The sequence below is a fragment of the Nicotiana sylvestris genome, chromosome 1, assembly GCF_000393655.2.
Source record: "Nicotiana sylvestris chromosome 1, ASM39365v2, whole genome shotgun sequence".
NCBI classification, from domain to species: Eukaryota; Viridiplantae; Streptophyta; class Magnoliopsida; order Solanales; family Solanaceae; genus Nicotiana; species Nicotiana sylvestris.
The window spans coordinates 122205315-122222780 of record NC_091057.1 but is presented as its reverse complement, the minus strand read 5'-3'; the positions used below and the strand labels follow the sequence as shown (position 1 = coordinate 122222780).

The 17466-nt window shown below is 36.1% G+C and overlaps 3 protein-coding genes across 3 annotated transcripts in view; 2 read left to right on the top strand and 1 right to left on the bottom strand.

Annotated features, from left to right (window-relative positions):
- LOC104214298 (uncharacterized) overlaps positions 1 to 4050 on the bottom strand; it is a 30133-nt gene extending 26083 nt beyond the window's left edge. The window contains exons 1-2 of the mRNA XM_070167522.1: positions 3923 to 4050; positions 907 to 965 (exon numbers count right to left, since the gene is read on the bottom strand). Of these exons, the coding sequence (XP_070023623.1) occupies positions 907 to 965; positions 3923 to 3947 (84 nt within the window). The 5' untranslated portion in view covers positions 3948 to 4050. The remainder of the gene's footprint in view (positions 1 to 906; positions 966 to 3922) is intronic.
- Positions 4051 to 7306: 3256 nt separating this feature from the next.
- Positions 7307 to 9565, top strand: LOC138886407 (uncharacterized). The gene is made up of 2 exons (XM_070167521.1): positions 7307 to 8906; positions 9227 to 9565. The coding sequence occupies exons 1-2, from the start codon at positions 8300 to 8302 to the stop codon at positions 9259 to 9261; spliced, it is 642 nt and encodes a 213-aa protein (XP_070023622.1). The 5' UTR covers positions 7307 to 8299; the 3' UTR covers positions 9262 to 9565.
- Positions 9566 to 11232: 1667 nt separating this feature from the next.
- LOC138874176 (uncharacterized mitochondrial protein AtMg00810-like) lies at positions 11233 to 16129 on the top strand. The gene is made up of 3 exons (XM_070152690.1): positions 11233 to 11812; positions 11909 to 12060; positions 15941 to 16129. The coding sequence occupies exons 1-3, from the start codon at positions 11233 to 11235 to the stop codon at positions 16127 to 16129; spliced, it is 921 nt and encodes a 306-aa protein (XP_070008791.1).
- The last annotated feature ends 1337 nt before the right edge of the window (positions 16130 to 17466 follow it).

Here is a 17466-nt window from a genome sequence, read left to right as displayed (position 1 = left end):
TCCGCAGGCCCGGCGTCTCATCTATCTTTATTTCATTCTGTTATATCATGTATTCGAGACAAACAATTTATATTTCTATCAAACGGTTGTATTTAGTACTCTTAGTAGTTCGTGAATGATGTGACACCAGTTCTTGGGTAGAGGCTTATGTTGATTTCCGCATTATTGTTCAGTTTCTTTAATTTAAGTCTCCCGCTTATTTATTTAATTCCGTTGTTTTCATGCTATTACTGATAATGGTTAAAGGAAGTAAATTGGTTAACGAAAAAGGTAGTTAAGGGTTGGCTTGCCTAGCTCTCATCAGTAGGCGCCATCACGACTCCCGAGGGTGGGAAATCCGGGTCGTGACAATAGATAACAACAACAATAATAACAAACCCAATGTAATCCCACAAAAGTGATAGATAATAAACATAAACAGAAATTTGTAATCAAATAGTTCACACAGAGTACATTCTCATCAAAATTGATTGTCTAGATACATAAAACTGAAATCGACAAAGCTCATAAGATCTTTTCTTTTCTAACCAACTCATAAACAACACTCAGACTCTTAACTAAATATTTTCTTCTCATCCAGTATAACTCTTTCGAACTATTTATCCAGTAATAACATAATACACTTTGCTTACATGGTTTTTGGCCACTGTCAAAAGTTAATAGACGATGGTTCTTGTTATAATCATGAATAAGAGCAAATAAAGGATACAGGCCTTTACTGTTAAGTGCTTTGCATGAGGGACCTAATGAAGGTGCCACAATTGTGTATTGCTGCACCTAAAGTATATGTGGCCCATCGATTTTCTCATGCCATCACAGTTAATTGGAGAAAAGAGAAAGAAGCAACAACAAACAAAGAAAAGCTCCTCAGAGCGCACACTATAGTAGGGAAAGCAAGCAGAGTACCTCCCCATGTTTGCGAAATTCTCCTTCTCCTTCATCAAATCCATCAATCAACATATCTCCTGTGTTGAACCAATAAATATGGCGTCAGTTATATTCAAAGCATCAAGGCCCCTAATTCTCTCCTCTCAATTTCCATTACAGAAAGAAGCAAGGTTCAAATAATTCCATAGAAAAATACATATATCAACAAGACCCAGGTTTATCATCATTCTCTGTCTTGTCATCAACCGACAAGTTGGAAGCAATTTTTCATACTTCACCAGTAGAAGAAAGTCTCAAATTTAGGCTATATGGCCAAAGCTTTATGCACATCAGCTGTTTGAAAGTCTGACAAGTTTCAAACCTCACCACTAGAATCTAGTCCACAAGGAGAACGATCTATCAGCTGGTTGAAAAGTCTAGCATGTTTCACACTTCACCAGTAGAAGAAAGTCTTTAATTTAGTCTATATAAAATCAACAGACTAACGTATTTCCCTATTCTCTAGAAAAAGAAAGTCTCTAATCTAGTCTATATGGTCAAAAACTAATGCACCATCAACTTCCCAAAAGTCTAACAAGTTTTACTTAATAAGTCTAACATGTTTAGCTCTTCTTTCTTTTTCTCTTCTGAAAATAAAAGGTAAGAACAATATATGCTAATAAGCTAGCCCAATATTTTCTAAGCCAAAAAAAAGGACTATTCCATCATTAACAAAATCAGAAAAAAAAAGTTCTTAAGCTTCTCCCACTACTATGGTGAAATGCCTTACTCAAGAATGTAAAGTAGTACACGTGTCACCATTTGTGACAGAACGCAACGAGTAAAGCAATAAGTTACAGAATTGAAACTGTCCCAGAAGCCCCCAGGGCCTAGTTCAAGTGGCAAAGGGTGGTGGATTTGTGACTTAGGTCACAGGTTCAAGGCCCCACACCATGCAAAGCAAAGCCTGGTATTTAAGTGGAGAAGGGTAGAGGGGCGGGCCCATTATCCACCGAGTTTCGAAAGCAGCGGTTGGTCCAAAGGATCGGCCCCAGACGGATTTCACGGTCATAAAAAAAAAAAGCAATAAGTTACAGAATTGAAACTATCCCTGCAGTCCATTTCCAGCATAATTTTCTAGAGTTATAAAGTATATAAGCTTGCAGCTGAAGCAACTACTGCTATGCAGAATTGCAGATAGCTAACAAGGCGAGAACGCTAAAGATAAGCACATCCCCAGTAGGGAGCTGCAAACAAAACCACCCATACTCGCATTTTCTCCCTTCACGTGTAATCCCTCTATCCCGTGCTTATGTCCCTATTTTCGCTGGGCATGTTTAGTTTAATATATGTATTAGTTTAAGGAAAAGTGGATATAATAGTTAATAGCTACTTCTGAATGATTTTGCGATTTCTAATACTTTGGCAAAAACATAATCTGGTCCAATTCAATTGGAATCATATAATATTGAAAAAGCGATGAATAACGGACTATTGAAACAAAGTGAAAATCATCTTGGAACAATTCATGGAAAAAGTAAGACAATCTATTGGCTGGAGTCAGACTGCATGCTTTTCATAAAAATCACAAAGCTAAGCCTCACTGGATTTCTTTCCCTTTTTCTCTTTTTTTGTTTTTTTAGAATGAAAAAAAAAAGCCTTACTGAATTTCTCCCTAAGCTTATGTATTCCCACTAAGTGTTGTTTAGTAGAAAGGAAATCTTGCCAATCTAGGTATACAACCAGAGTGATATTAATGATGCTACTGCTGTTGTATTTATCAGAGCAATTATATTTTCGAAATACAAGATTTATAGCATTTGCAACTGTCCAGTTTTAGATGAATTGCTCAAAAGCAACCTGTTCACCCTGCTCCCTGCCCCTGGATATTTACCTCGCTAACGGAAATACTGATTTACATTGTTGCAAGACAATGTTTCAATATACCAGGAAAAGTATTTGATTTTAATGTCAACTAAATTCTAGTCTGCTCTTCTACATGATTCTGATATCCTAAAAGCACTTATTATTCCTAGTCCAAAATATGGCTTATCTCGCGTATGAAGTGCTCCCCGACTAGGGAGCTAGAAGAGAGTGGACACATACCCTATACAGCCTTTCCTTGCATTTATGCAAAGAGACTGCTTCCACACAGACATCACCAAAATGGTCTAGAAACAGTGCACTCAGTTAAAACAATATTTGACGACCGGCAATCCAACAAGAAAAGTTCCAATTTTTATGACGATCAGAAATGTCAGTATTTTTTTTTTTTTATTTGCACTGGGTGTCCGAGTCTCTAAGAGCCCCGACTAATCCCGGGGGTGCACAGGCCCTCGGCAAGGAGTTTCCCGCAAGTGCACCACGGTTAATTCAGGTTTTACCCAGTCCGATGACCCTCAGAAATTGTTTGCACCCAGTGGGTTTCGAACTTGAGACCTTGAAAGGGAGCAAACCCCAAGGCTCAAGTCAATTGCCACTAGGCCAACCCCTGAGGGTTCAGAAATGTCAGTATTTGTTGAAAAAAAAAAAAGAAATGTCAGTATTTCATTTCTCGTTGCATTTTGCAAAGTTTCTTTTCTTTCAATAAAATCATGCTATGGATACTTTATCAAAAAATTGAAAAAATTCAGTACGAATATCAGTAATTATTTAGTTATTTTTATGACCTTGGCGTCTTGGTCAGCTTGCGTACACCACGACTAACTCTACCCATATATAGTTTTGCATACGAAGCACTTCCATTATTGATCAACACACCTATTTTCAATATATTATAACAGAGCAGTTCGATTTCAAAATTAAGGCCACTTCCATTTGTTGATCAACACATGTATTTTCAATATGTTATAACTGAGCAGTTCGATTTCAAAATTAAGGCATCAAATGTTACAAACTCAGAAGTCAAATAAGGAACGTGATTTTAAAAATAAAGAAAAAAACTGCAAAAAAAAAAGTTTTAAATTCAGATTTATTCATCAGCATTGAATTGAAATGCATGAACAACAGATGATTTGTCTACAGAATGAAATAGATGATCAAAGAGAACCCTAACCTGAAAAAGCAAGTGAATCAGTCATAATTCAGAATCCAAAGAAGCATGGAAATAGACGTTGCTTATTCTCTCCTGCTATTTGCGGATCTTTATGTGCTCTCTTTAATCTATCAGTCAAAAGTTCTTAATTTGAGTTCTGCCCCTTAGCTTCTTTCATTTGTGAATCAGTCCCTTTAACTATTTCGCAACTATTATACTAGGAGGGTGTTTGGGTCCGTTTTTAAAAAGTAGTTTATAAGCTAAAAGTCAAAAGTTATAAGTTGATAATACTTAACTTTTGGTTTTTGGCTTATTTTTGTACTTTTCATGCTTAAAAGCAAGTGCTTTTAAACACTTTTTATCATTATCAAACAATACAAAAATTAAAAAAAAAGTGCTTAAAAGCTAATAAACACTTAAAATAAGCTAATTCAAACACTCTCTAGGAGTGCTACTTAGTAGGTGTTTGGACATAAAAATTGTAATTTTTGAAAAAAAAAGAGTAGTATTTGGAGTCAAATTGAAAAATGGTATCTGAAATTTGAAATTATGTCTGGACATGCATTTCACTTGAAAAAATATTACAATTTTGTGAGTGACAAAAAATTTCTAATAACTTGTAAAATTTCATAAACAAACACATTTTTTAGTTTTTTTTTAGAAATTAAAAAAAAATCTAGACAAACGGGCCTTAATGTTTTCTAGCTATCCCTAACACATTATCTATTCCTACTTTATGTTAAACCAACTACTCCAATATATAAAATTTTAGACTTTTTTCAAGTTGACAATGGCATGGCATGTGGCGGGGAAGAGAGTACTAGGGACAAACTATTAAGGTGTCACAAATTTTTAATTTTTTGATAAAATTCGGGAGTATAGGTAATTCTAATATAGTCACTCCACGGGTATCTTCCTATTCTTTTCAACTTGTTGTTTGTAATATATATATATATATATATACTTTTTTGCTTATCGTACTATTCAAGTAAAGATTATATTTATTGCGTTTGAATAACAAGTTTTCAATGCGTTAACGATTAACCAAATGACGTTTATTTGTATCAGATTACACTTGATCTTGAGATGTATTTTTATACAGCGGACTTGAAAGTTACATTTGTCAAGAAAGTAAATAAAAGAACCTTCTGCCGGAAGAATCATATAAGATTTTCCTTTTTTCCCTTTCTTTTTGGCTACTTATGTGACGTTTTGCTTATTTGCCACTTTAGACAAGACAATTTCAGACAAATCAAAAAGGAAAATCCAAGAAGCAAATCATGCACTCCGTGAAACATCCAAGTTCTCTTTTCCGTTATATACAGGAAAAATATATATTTGAAAAAAATTTGTATTTGAAGTTAAGTTGAAAAATGGTATTTGAAATTTGAAATTATGTTTGGACACATATTTCACGTGAAAAAATATTGCACTTTTGCGAGTGAGGAAGAAAATTTTTCTTAAAAATTTTAAAAAGTAATTTTTGAAAAAAAACTCATTTTCGAATTTTTTTTCAAAAACTTATAAAATTTTATGGACAAATATATTTTTGAAAAAAAAAATTATGGACAAACAAGGCCTTAATTTCGTCTCCCTTTTTTTTCTATGTGTATCTTCGAATTTGAATCCTCGCGGGAGTTTATGACCACAAAAATTATAAGTTCAATTTAATGAATGTGTCATTTGCCATAATCACACGTGCAATTTTTTGGACGGCATACGCTATCGTATACTAGTAGTACTAGTTTTAGTATATTATTCTTATACTAGTTAATTTGCTCGCGCTTCGCGTGGTCGTAAAAGATCTCATTAAATTTATAAAATAATAATTTCATAATACTATTAGATTACAAAAAGATATTTAAAACTTATTATTTTTCATTAACGTCCTTGACCGAGAACTCAACATTGACCAAAAAAAGGAAATTGATGAACATTCACTATCACATTACAAATACTAACTCACACTATCTTGATCACACCAACCTTTGTTGGCCCTTTCTTATTTTCTGCGGTTATCTTTTGTTTAATTAATACTAACATATTGTAGTAGTAATTAATAGCTAAATGAGTATTCAAACGAATTACCAAAGACGTATTGGCTTGAAACAAAGTACAATCAGTTTACTTTTTTTCACATAGATTGTCGCTATAAGTTCTTCAAAACTCATTTTATAATTCATAGAACATAACTTGATGTGAGTAAATTTTTATCTAAAAGTAACATATAAATATTTAATACTACATTTCGTATACAAAACTTCAAAGTACATGAATACTATTATAAAGAGCTTTATACACCTCACTCTATTATCAGGTATACATAAATAATACTATATATTAGAGAAAATATTTTTTATTTAAACATATTATAATTTATTTTAGAAGATAATCAAATTCAACATGTAAATAGGGAGTATATCAAATGTTCATGTTGGACTTATATAAAGCTCTTGCTCTAGATACATTACAGGTTAATTTGTGATTGGCTCGTGCATTTTTTTTTATAATTTCTTCAAAAAGCCAAAAATCGTCAAGAAAATTTAGTTTTGTTACCTAAGAGAGAAGAAAAAATAGTGAACAAAAAAGAACAAATTTCAAATATAATGAATAAATATAAAAGGGAAAAACGAAAAAGCAAAAAGACCTTTTATCTTGCAAGCCTGAGGACTTATTCGAGGATTTATCTTACAAGCTTGAGAACTCTTCACATTCCTTTTGGTATCGACCAAAATAAATTCCTATAATGTGTTGAGGAATGCTAAATAACAGAAGTAACATTTTCCAATTACGACAATTGTTAGTACAAAGCACCTTTAACCTACCCTTGCTAAACACACCAAGCACAACCAACACACACTGAAAACATCCTTCAATAACCATTATAAATTGGGAAGAGATTTAGAGAGTGCAATTTAGTTATCCATAGAACCGAAAAATACAAAGACATGCATTTTATAATCAGATAGTGAGGGGAAGTTGAAGAAAACATTCTTTGCTTTTCCTAGTGCTTTAAGCCGTTTGAAGTTCTTGACTCTCTAAATTCTTTGTAAACTACAATTATGTTATTTGGTGTCATAAAGAAGCAATTATTAAATTAATAAACCAGCAGTAAACTTCCTTGTCTGCATTTATTAAGGAATATGAAACGTTGAGGCAGTAATAATTGAGGCTTTCATTCTTACTATACGAGGAAAAAATAGGGAGAAAAGGCAAAAAGGAAAAAAAAGATAAATAGGTTTCTGGGTCAAAGAGAGTTGTCAAGTAGATCCCTTTTTTCCTTTCTTTTAAGCTACTTATATGACGTTTTGCTTATTTGCCTCTCTAGACAAGAAAGACAAATTCAGGCAAATCAAAAAGGGAAATCCAAGAAGTAAATTTGTTGAGAGTAACAAGACAAACCAATAGATGTACTTTGTATTATTTAAGTTGGTTAGTTAGTTTAAGTAAGTAGTTAGTGGAGAGGTTAATTGGTTGGTGACACCTAAGCATATGGAGTGTATATAGAAGTTACGTGTATTTCATTTTTCTATCTAAGCTTCAATGAAACAGTTTCATAGCAGAGCCTTCTTCCTCCTTTCTTCTTCTATCTCTGCATGTCGTCTTCTTCATCTCTCTTTATCTTAATTCTTCATGGTATTAGAGCACAGAGCTATGGATTGTAGCTCATAATCAATTCGATCCAACACCTGCTTTACATTCTCTGAATTCTCCTCTCAATTTCGTTTTTTGTTGTTTTTGCTCAATTTCTTCATCGAAACCCTAATATGTTCAACAATGGCAGAAAATGATTTAGATTTAGGAAATACAACTACTATAGCTGATAATTCTCAAATCTCATCGGATGATGAATTTGAAGAAGGAGTTACAGTCACTGCTACTCATCCTCTGTATCTCGCTCCTGGAGATACCAGTGGAATTTCTCTTATCGCTTTTCAACTTACATGTACGGACAACTTCTCGTTGTGGTATCGATCTATGAGAATTGCTTTGCTTGATCGAAACAAGCTCGGAATTGTGGATGGCAGATGGAAAAAGGAACGATTTCGTGAAAAATATTGGTATCAGTGGGAAAGGTGCAATGTAATTGTGCTTTCATGGCTAATGAATGTAGTTGCTCCAAACCTAATCAGGGGAATCGCTTATGCCGCCAATGTACATGCAGTATGGATGGATCTATAAGAGCGATTTGATAAGGTAAATGACACTCGATGCTACAATTTGCACAGAGAAATTGCTACTCTCAGTCAAGGTACCTCCTCTGTTTCTATTTACTATTCTAAGCTTAAAGATCTTTGGGGTGAAGCTGAAGCATTAGTGCCTAAACCTGGTTGTGACTGTGTTAAGTCTAGGGATTTTATTGTGTATTTGCACAAACAGAAACTTTATCAATTTCTCATGGTCTTGAATGATTCCTATTCGCAAGCACGCAGCCAAATACTTATGATGAAGCCAGTACCATTTCTGAATCAAGCTTATGCTATGCTAGTTAGTGATGAAAGTCAAAGAGCTGTAGCAGCCACATCTGGCATTCCAGGTCCTCTACCTAATGAATATGCTAGTCACTATGAATCTATAGCATTTTATAGTTCTAAACCAACTATAGATCAGAAATTCAGGAAAAATTATAACATACAATGTGAGTTTTGCAAGCTTAAGAAACATAGCAAAGAGAATTGGATCATTGGCTATCCACCTGACTACAAATACAAGAAGGAAGGGGGAGCACCTACCACTGTCAGTAATGCTTACAATGTGTTTTCTGAAACTACTAATGTTGTAAAGAATTCCACACCTCAAATGTGTGTGACTACATGCTGCATTCCAGAAGCATCTCACCTTCACCTTACAGAGGGCAATACTACAGGCAATGCTGCAGCTTCATCTGCATCAATGAATCAGGAATTTACACAGGCTCTATTAACTCTTACTAGGGATCAGTATGATCAAATACTTCAGTTTCTCAACAAGGAATCCAGCTCTTCATCTACTGCCAATGTTGCAGGTATAAGTACTACATTCTTAGCTACTAATAATATTCAAGAGTGGATTATTGACACAGGTACAACTGATCACATTGTCTCTGATCTTAGCCTGTTAACCTCGTTTAACACAATTGATCCTCCTTACTCTAAGAAGGTATTCCTACCTAATGGTGGTGTTTCATATGTTAAACATATTGGTACTAGTGCTATCTCAGACAAGAGTATTATCAAAAATGTGCTTCATATACCACAATTCAACTTTAACTTGATGTCTGTATCAAAGGTAACCAAAGAGCTGCAGTGTTTGGTTGCCTTTTATCCTGATTTTTGCATATTCCAGGATCTCTTCAGTGTGAGGGTGAAGGCGATTGGTAGAGAAGATAAAGGTCTTTACATATTACCCTCTTGGAACTCATTAACTGTCAACAAGCATGCTGCAGAAACATCACTAGCAGCCACACAGAATGAGGATATACTCTCTAAGAGAACACCTACATATGTGGATTGGCACAAAAGACTTGGTCATGTGTCTTCCTCAGTCCTAAACAAACTATTTTCAATAAAATAGGAAAGCTGTATTTCTATTGTAAAAAACTGCTCTGTTTGTCCATGTGCTCGATTGACTATACTACATTTTCCCAGCAGTACAAATAAAAGTGTAGCTTCCTTTTACTTACTACATTTGGATGTATGGGGACCCTATAGCACTACAACTATTGATGGCAATAGATATTTCTTAACTGTAGTAGATGACTACTCTAGAATGACTTGGATTTTTCTCTTAAAACTCAAGTCAGATGTATGTGTTGTCCTACATGATTTCCTGATGTATGTGAAAACTCAGTTTGACAAAACAAGTTAAGTGTGTTAGGACTGATAATGGATCTGAATTTGTCAATTCTGTCTGCCATACTTTGTTCACAAACCTTGGCCTTATCCATCAAAGAACTTGTCTTTATACTCCTCAGCAAAATGGAGTTGTTGAGAGAAAACATAGGCATATTCTAGAAGTATGCAGAGCTCTAAGGTTTCAAAGTTGCATTCCTTTAAAGTTTTGGGGGCACTGTGTGTTGGCAGATATTTATCTTATCAATAGGATGCCATCTTCACAACTAAGTCACATGTCTCCTTATGAGTTATTGTACAGAAAGAAGCCATTGCTTGGACACCTCAGGGTCCTAGGTTGCTTGTGTTATGCCAAGATTGTCAATAAGGCTGATAAGCTTCAACCAACAGCTATCATTGCTGTTCACATGGGCTACTCTTCTTCACATAAGGGATACATTCTTCTTAACTTGTCAACTAACTCCTTTTTTGTTAACAGAGATGTAACACTCAGGGAAGTTATCTTCCCATTTCAGCAGTTCTCCTCTTACAAACAGTCTGTGTTTCCTAATACATCTTCTTCTGTCTTACCAATGTTACTAAGTGATGGAATGCTCAAGATGCTTCAGCAGAACCCAACCAGAATTCTACTGCACATGACTCTTCAGTCTCACCACATGCAAGCTCTTCCTCTCCTAGCAGCACCGACTCAAGTGCAAGATCATTACCAGCTGATATATCACCAGGTGTTGATGTCTCTCAAGTTAGTCGTCCTGCCCTTAGAAGATCAGCTAGAGACAAGCATCCACCATTATGGATGAAGGACTTTATTTCTCTTCATGCCAATTAACATACTCCTTATGGCCTATCAACCTATCTGTCCTGTGATCACCTGTCTCCTCATTATCAGGCTTCCATTGCTTCTTCCTCTCTTGAAGTTGAACCTGTTTCTTATGTTGAAGCAATCAAGGATCTCAGATGGGTAGCTGCTATGAAGTCTGAGATTGCTACTTTAGAGGATAATCATACATGGAATGTTGTGCCCTTACCTCATGGTAAGAAACTCATTGGATGCAATGGGTGTACAAGATAAAGTATAGGGCATTTGGTGAAATTGACAGGTTCTAAGCCAGGCTAGTTGCCAAAGGCTATAACCAAAGAGAAGGCATTGACTATCAGAAGATCTTTTCTCCTGTTGTCAAAATAGTTATAGTCAAAACTATTCTTTCCATTGCTGCTATGCAACATTGGCACATTCATCAAATGAATGTGTCAAATGCTTTTCTCCAAGGTGATCTTTATGATGAGATCTACATAGACCTGCCTTAGGGCTTTGTGAGCCAGGGGGCAGCAGGTATGCAGACTCATCAAATTCTTATATGGTCTCAAGCAGGCCCCTAGATAGTGGAATGCAAAACTTTCCGCGGTTGTGTTACACTTTGGTTTTACTCAGAGTCAACATGATCGTTCTCTGTTCATCAAAGGATCAGGAGGTGACTTTGTACTTATCCTAGTCTTGATATGCTAATTACTAGCAACAATCTAGCATTGATTAGAGAAGCCAAATCTTCTTTACAGCAGACCTTCAAAATGAAGGACCTAGGAGAGTTAAGATACTTCTTAGGGATTGAATTTGCAAGGTTCAAGCAGGGAATCTTAATGCACCAGAGAAAATTCACTCTAGAGCTTATCTCTGAACTAGGACTGGGAGCAACAAAGCCAGCAACTACACCACTTGAAACAAATGCAAGGCTCACTACTAAAGAGTTGGATGATCACTTGGCTGGTCCATGCCAGGGGGAGGATGAGTTACTATTTGATGCAAGTTCCTATCAAATGCTTATAGGCAAACTACTCTACTTAACCATAACAAGACCAAAAATTGCATTCAGTGTGCAAACCTTAAGTCAATTTCTGCATCAACCAAAGAAATCACATCTTGAAGTTGCTCTAGGAGTGGTCAAGTATGTAAAAAACCATCCTGGGCAAGGAGTACTTCTGTCAAGTAAAGCAGACAAAAAAGTCATAGCCTACTGTGACGCTGATTGGGCAGCCTGTCCACATTCTCGCAAATCTGTAATAGGCTTCATTGTCAAGCTTGGTGATTCACTAATATCTTGGAAGTCCGAGAAATAAAGTACTGTATCTAGAAGCTCAGCTGAGTCAGAATATAGAAGCCTAGCATCCACAATTGCAGAACTAACATGGATTTTGAGGCTGTTCAAAGAAGTTGAAATAAAGGTGGAACTTCCGGTTGAGGTTTACATTGACAGCAAAGTAGCAATGCAAATAGCAGCCAATTCAGTGTTCCATGAGAGAACCAAGCACATAGAGATTGACTGCCACTTTGTAAGAGAAAAAATACAAAGGGACTGATAAGAACCGAGTACATTCCCACCAAAGAGCAATCAACAGATTTGCGAACCAAATGGCTAAGCAGAGTTCAGCACGAATATCTTTGTTCCAAGCTAGGGATGCTTAATGTGTTTGCACCACCTAACTTGAACCACCTAGCTTGAGGGGAGTATTGAGAGTAACAAGACTTAAAGCAATAGCTGTACTTTGTATTATTTAAGTTGGTTAGTTAGTTTAAGTAAGTAGTTAGTGGAGAGGTTAATTAGTTGGTGACAACTAAGCATATGGGGTGTATATATATGTGTATTTCATTTTTCTTTCTAAGCTTCAATGAAACGGTTTCATAGCAGAGCCTTCTTCCTCCTTTCTTCTTCTATCTATGCACGTCGTCTTCTTCATCTCTCTTTCTCCTAATTCTTCAAAATCATGCACGCCGTTAAACTATCAAGTTTCTCTTTTCCATTAAAACTAGCCTTACGAGGACATTGTTTCAATGGGTAATTTAAAAGAAAAGTATTATATACATATCGACAATAAGATGTTTGGGGGCTAACTTTGATGCTCGGATTATTAAGCTTTATTTATTATATCAGAGAGTATTTATTGCTAATTTTTTCATCCCAATGTGGTTTTCCAAATCTAATTTATTTTTATTATGAAAATAAAAGAATACGAATTTCTCTTTAAAAAAAATGTTTTTTTAATGAAAACTAAAGTAATCATTAACGCCTAGTTGTGATTACTTCTTCTATAGTATGTTGAGAATATTTTAGTCATGGAAAGATTTAAATTTCTAAAATTTATTAAAATTTCAGTTAATTTAACAATCCTAAATATTAGGAAAATAATAAGATAACAGTGATTATTTTGTCTAATGTAAACTCTATTTTAAAAGAGTAAAAAAGACGAACGATATTTCGCTTTTAGTATAATATAAAATAGATAGATAAATTTTCGTCGCGTTTCTGTGTGCGTATCTTTGAATTTGAATCCTCGCGGGAGTTTACGACCACAAAAATTATAAGTTCAATTTAATGAATGTCATTTGCTATGATCACAAGTGTAATTTTTTGGACGGCAGACCCTAGTATATTAGTAGTACTAGTTTTATTCTTATAGCATATTTTCATTGACTTATTCCCATCTTATCTTCAAGAATTAAGATGCCATTTATGGCCCCACTATCTTAATTTTCAAGGCAACCTTATTAGCTGATGGTCATTACAATACAAAACCTTTTTTTTCTCTCTAGAGGAAAGAAAAGTTATATCAAGTATATGGTGGATGGGAATATTGCTGCAGGTCAAGTAGTGGTGAGGATAAAGCTAGAGGCAGTGTATCTACTGATAATTTTGAGCAGTAACGATTGACGATCATTCTTATATCATAGTAAAAGCATAATGAAAAAGACTCGTAGAGTTAGCAAAGGAAGACATAAGTAACATGAATTACCACCGGCCAACCCCGGAGGGTTGAAAGAGTTTTCCAATTAAAGTGACGTTTTGAAAAGGGGTTATTTATTATTTAGAGTCGCCATTTGGAATTGAGTTTTGGTGTTCCAAGTCACCTTTTATTTGGATCCCTCGTCAAATAGAAGGTTTGATTCCTAATTTATTGTCTACGAAAACATAAGACTGCGTAAGAAATTTTGTTGACCGAGGGGAAGGTGTAAGGCATCCCTCCATTCCCGTGGTTCTAGCACAGTCGCTTTTATTGGCTAATGTAAGGCTTAAATCAATTCTTGGTTATTCTTGTATTTTATTGGTTATGATCAATGGCAGAGCCAGGATTTTCATGAAAGGGAGTCAAAATATAAGAAAATAAATTCATCAAGAAGTCAAGAGGTGTCAATACATAGTATATAGACATATTTTTAAAGAAAGTACCGAACTACATGATATTAGGCTATATAGATGATATTTACACCTTAATAGTACCATGCTTTATTGTTGTTTTATAGGTAAATTGCCAACAAAATGCTCTAAATGGTGTTCTTTTGTTTTGCAGGAAATATTCTAAGTGAGGAAGCACCACGGAATATTTTGGAGGCAATAATATGAAGAAAACGCCCACTCGAGAAGTACCCGAGCACAAAGAAGCGAGAAAATGGCTTGAGCAAATTCCACCTCGACAGACTAAAGCTTGAGGCAGAATGATCAGCTCCCACCGCGATCGAGCCGTGGTCTTGCCGCGATCGCGGTGCACTGTTCACGCATCAGAAATTTTTGGACCAAAGTGTAACTTCGGGAAAACTTGTTCCAAACCCTTATAAGCTATAGAAACTCGCCCAAGATTGTTTGAAGCTTGTTTTTAGACTACTTTGGAGGCAAGAACAAGTGTGAGAAGATCAACCAAACATTAGAGTTTTTCTATCTCTTTTATTTTCTTGCAATTACCCATTATGAATAGTTTAGTATTTTCATCTTGTTTTGTCATGAGTAGCTAATTCCTTAGTCTAGGGTTTTGATGGAACCTATTGAAGGGTGAAATTCTTGTGATTTTAATATAGTTTGCCAGTTTAATCTCTATTTGTTCAACTACGTGTTTGTTGTAGTTAATTGACAGGATCCTCAATTAGCTATGCCTATTTAGTGTGCATAACTCGGGAGAGAGTGTATATTTAGGCAGTTGTTGAACAACACCACTCCCAAAGTATATGAGGGATCAATAACTACGGGTTTAAAGGCGGGATTAAGGATAACGAAGCCTTAGGTGCAATCTAAAGTGAGTTGTAATAAACAAAGTCAACTAGCGTATCTCGGGAGAGTGTGTCTAGTAAATTATCATGATTACTCGGGAGAGATTTACGGTAATAGGAGTGCTCATGATTGATAGAGATGATTTGGTGAATCTACATGAAATATAAATGGAAGGGATTCCATCAAAAGGGAAATCATAACCTTAGAACCTTCTCTTAATTGGTTACAACTTAATCATAGTTAGTTTTCAGTTGCTTATTTACTTTCATTCTTAGTTAGTAAAAACACCATCAATTGTTATTGGCAACATTTGGGAAGTTGATTCCGTAGAATTTAGTAAATCCAACGAAAGTAATTGATAGGTTGATTCCTTATGGGTTCGACTCTGGGCTGAATACTCAGATTATATTTGCAACGTCCGCGTATCCTTTTAATAGGCATAGTTGGGTGTGATCAAATTTTGGCACAGTTGCCGGGGAATTAACGGTGTTATCAATTACAATTGAACGAAATACAAAAATTCTTAGTGTAGTCAATTTTCTCTACACCAAATCTATACATTGAAATTTTAACGTCTGTTGACTTGGTTGTACAGGTGTATGCCTAGAAATTCATCGATAACTGGTGAAGTATTTGAAGTATTATCAGATCCCAAGAAAGTTTTCAAGGCCTTGAATCGGGCGAACCATAAAAACAAACAACAATAAACAACTGAACAATTCGAACCAGACATGGGAGATCACGAAGTAGACCCAACTGTACCAATAGCGCCAGAGGCTGCTCTCTATGACTGGGCACAACCCACAGCTAAAAATCTGGCCACATCGATTGTAGTCACGCAGATACAGGCTGAATCGTTTCAAATCACGAATAACATGCTGCACTTGTTGCAAAACAAGGGGCTATTTTCGGGGTCACAAGTCGAAGATCCTCAACAACACTTGAAGAATTTCCTGTCAATCTGCAAAACCCAAAGGCAGCCCAATATAACTCCGAAAGCAATCAAGTTGCTATTGTTTCCATTCTCAGTGACAGGAGTTGCCCAGACCTGGCTAAACTCACTCCCCATAAATTCCATAATAACTTGGGAGGAGTTAGTCAAGCAATTCCATAACAGGTTCCACCGACCCAACAAGACTGCTCAACAAATTGATGAAATTTTGAGTTTTAAATAGAGACCAATGGATACACTGCATGAAACATGGGAACGTTTCAAAGGGATGTTGGTTATATGTTCGCACCATGGTATTCCAGATCTAATGTTGGGGTGGCGGTTTTACATGGGATTGTCAGATAGCGTGAAGAACATTGTTGATACTTCAGTTGTTAGAGAATTTTTGAGCAAAACATGGAGAGAAGGCTAGAGTCTGCTTGATAAGATGACGCAGAATTCGGGATGGACAACCAGGAATGCACCTATCACTCCAGTGGTTCACTCAGTGCCCTTAGATCCATCCAACTCTATGGCTGAAAATATGGCCACTTTATTGACACAGATGAATATACTCACTAAAAATGTGGAAGAGTCAGGGCAGAAGCAGCAGGTACACATCGTAGATACTACCAATGGGGGCTTGTGCACATCTTGCATTAGTCAGCCAATTGATAACCAGTGGAATTCAGAACATGATCATCATCACTACCCTGAAGACATGAACTATGTGTCTAATTATGGAGGCTAGAGACAGGGTGGTCAGAATTAGGGCCAACAAAATCAGTCGTACAGGCCAGTCCAGCCATAGTTCAACAATGGGAACATGGGAGGTATGAGACCTCCTAACAATATGGCACCTTACCCAAGGCCACAAGGATATAACAATCAGAATCAACAACAGGGGTATCACCCTCCTCAGCAGCAGCATGGTGGACGACAAGAAGATGGGTTTGCTAGACTTGAGGCAATGATGCAGTAGGTTATTGGGTCTAATGCAAAAATTAGTGAAAGAGTAGATTCACACAATTTAGCTATCAAGAATATTGAAATGCAGATGGGCCAAATTTCGATGTCTCTGAACAATCGTCCTCATGGGACATTACCTGTTGATACCCAGATAAATCCAAAAGATCAAGGCCCAAAGCAGCTGATGGTAGTGAGTCTACGTAATGGCAGAGATTTGTATGTAGAGCAAGAAAGGGCTCAAGAAACCAGACAGGCTGAGACACTCATACCAGTGCCTATTTAGCTGGATGAGTCGACGAAACTGATAGAGGTGATAGTCCAGCCTGCCCAGGAAGAAAATAACATTTAGATTGAGACTGGGAAAGAAGTTGAGACAGTGTAAGAACCAGTCGTTGAGGTGGCAGCTGACAAAGATCAATCCCAAATCATTGGAAAAAATAGACCTCCTGCACCATTCCCTCAAAGGTTGGTTAAGTACCAAAAAGAGGAGCAATAGAAGAAATTTTTGGAGATGCTGAAACAAATCCAGGTAAATATTCCATTGATTGATGCTTTGAAAGAGATGTCTGGGTATGCAAAAATGATGAAGGACTTGATGTTCGGAAAATTCGATTTCCAAGACTTGGCCACATTTACTCTTACTCAGACCTGTAGTGCAGTGGTGACTAGACCAATTGCGGAAAAGCTGTCTGACCCAGGGAGATTTACAATTTCATGCACTATTGGTAATTTTGCTTTTGCTAAGGCACTGTGCGATATAGGGGCCAACATAAATCTTATACCCCAGGCAATTTATAAGAG

Coding starts and splice junctions, on each gene's coding strand:
- LOC138874176 (XM_070152690.1), top strand. CDS start 11,233: ATGCTAATTACTAGCAACAATCTAGCATTGATTAGAGAAGCCAAATCT. Junction 11,813..11,908: donor AGGCTTCATTGTCAAGCTTG/GTGATTCACTAA, acceptor CCACAATTGCAG/AACTAACATGGATTTTGAGG. Junction 12,061..15,940: donor TAGAGATTGACTGCCACTTT/GTAAGAGAAAAA, acceptor AGTTTTAAATAG/AGACCAATGGATACACTGCA.
- LOC138886407 (XM_070167521.1), top strand. CDS start 8,300: ATGGTCTTGAATGATTCCTATTCGCAAGCACGCAGCCAAATACTTATG. Junction 8,907..9,226: donor ATCTACTGCCAATGTTGCAG/GTATAAGTACTA, acceptor TGCATATTCCAG/GATCTCTTCAGTGTGAGGGT.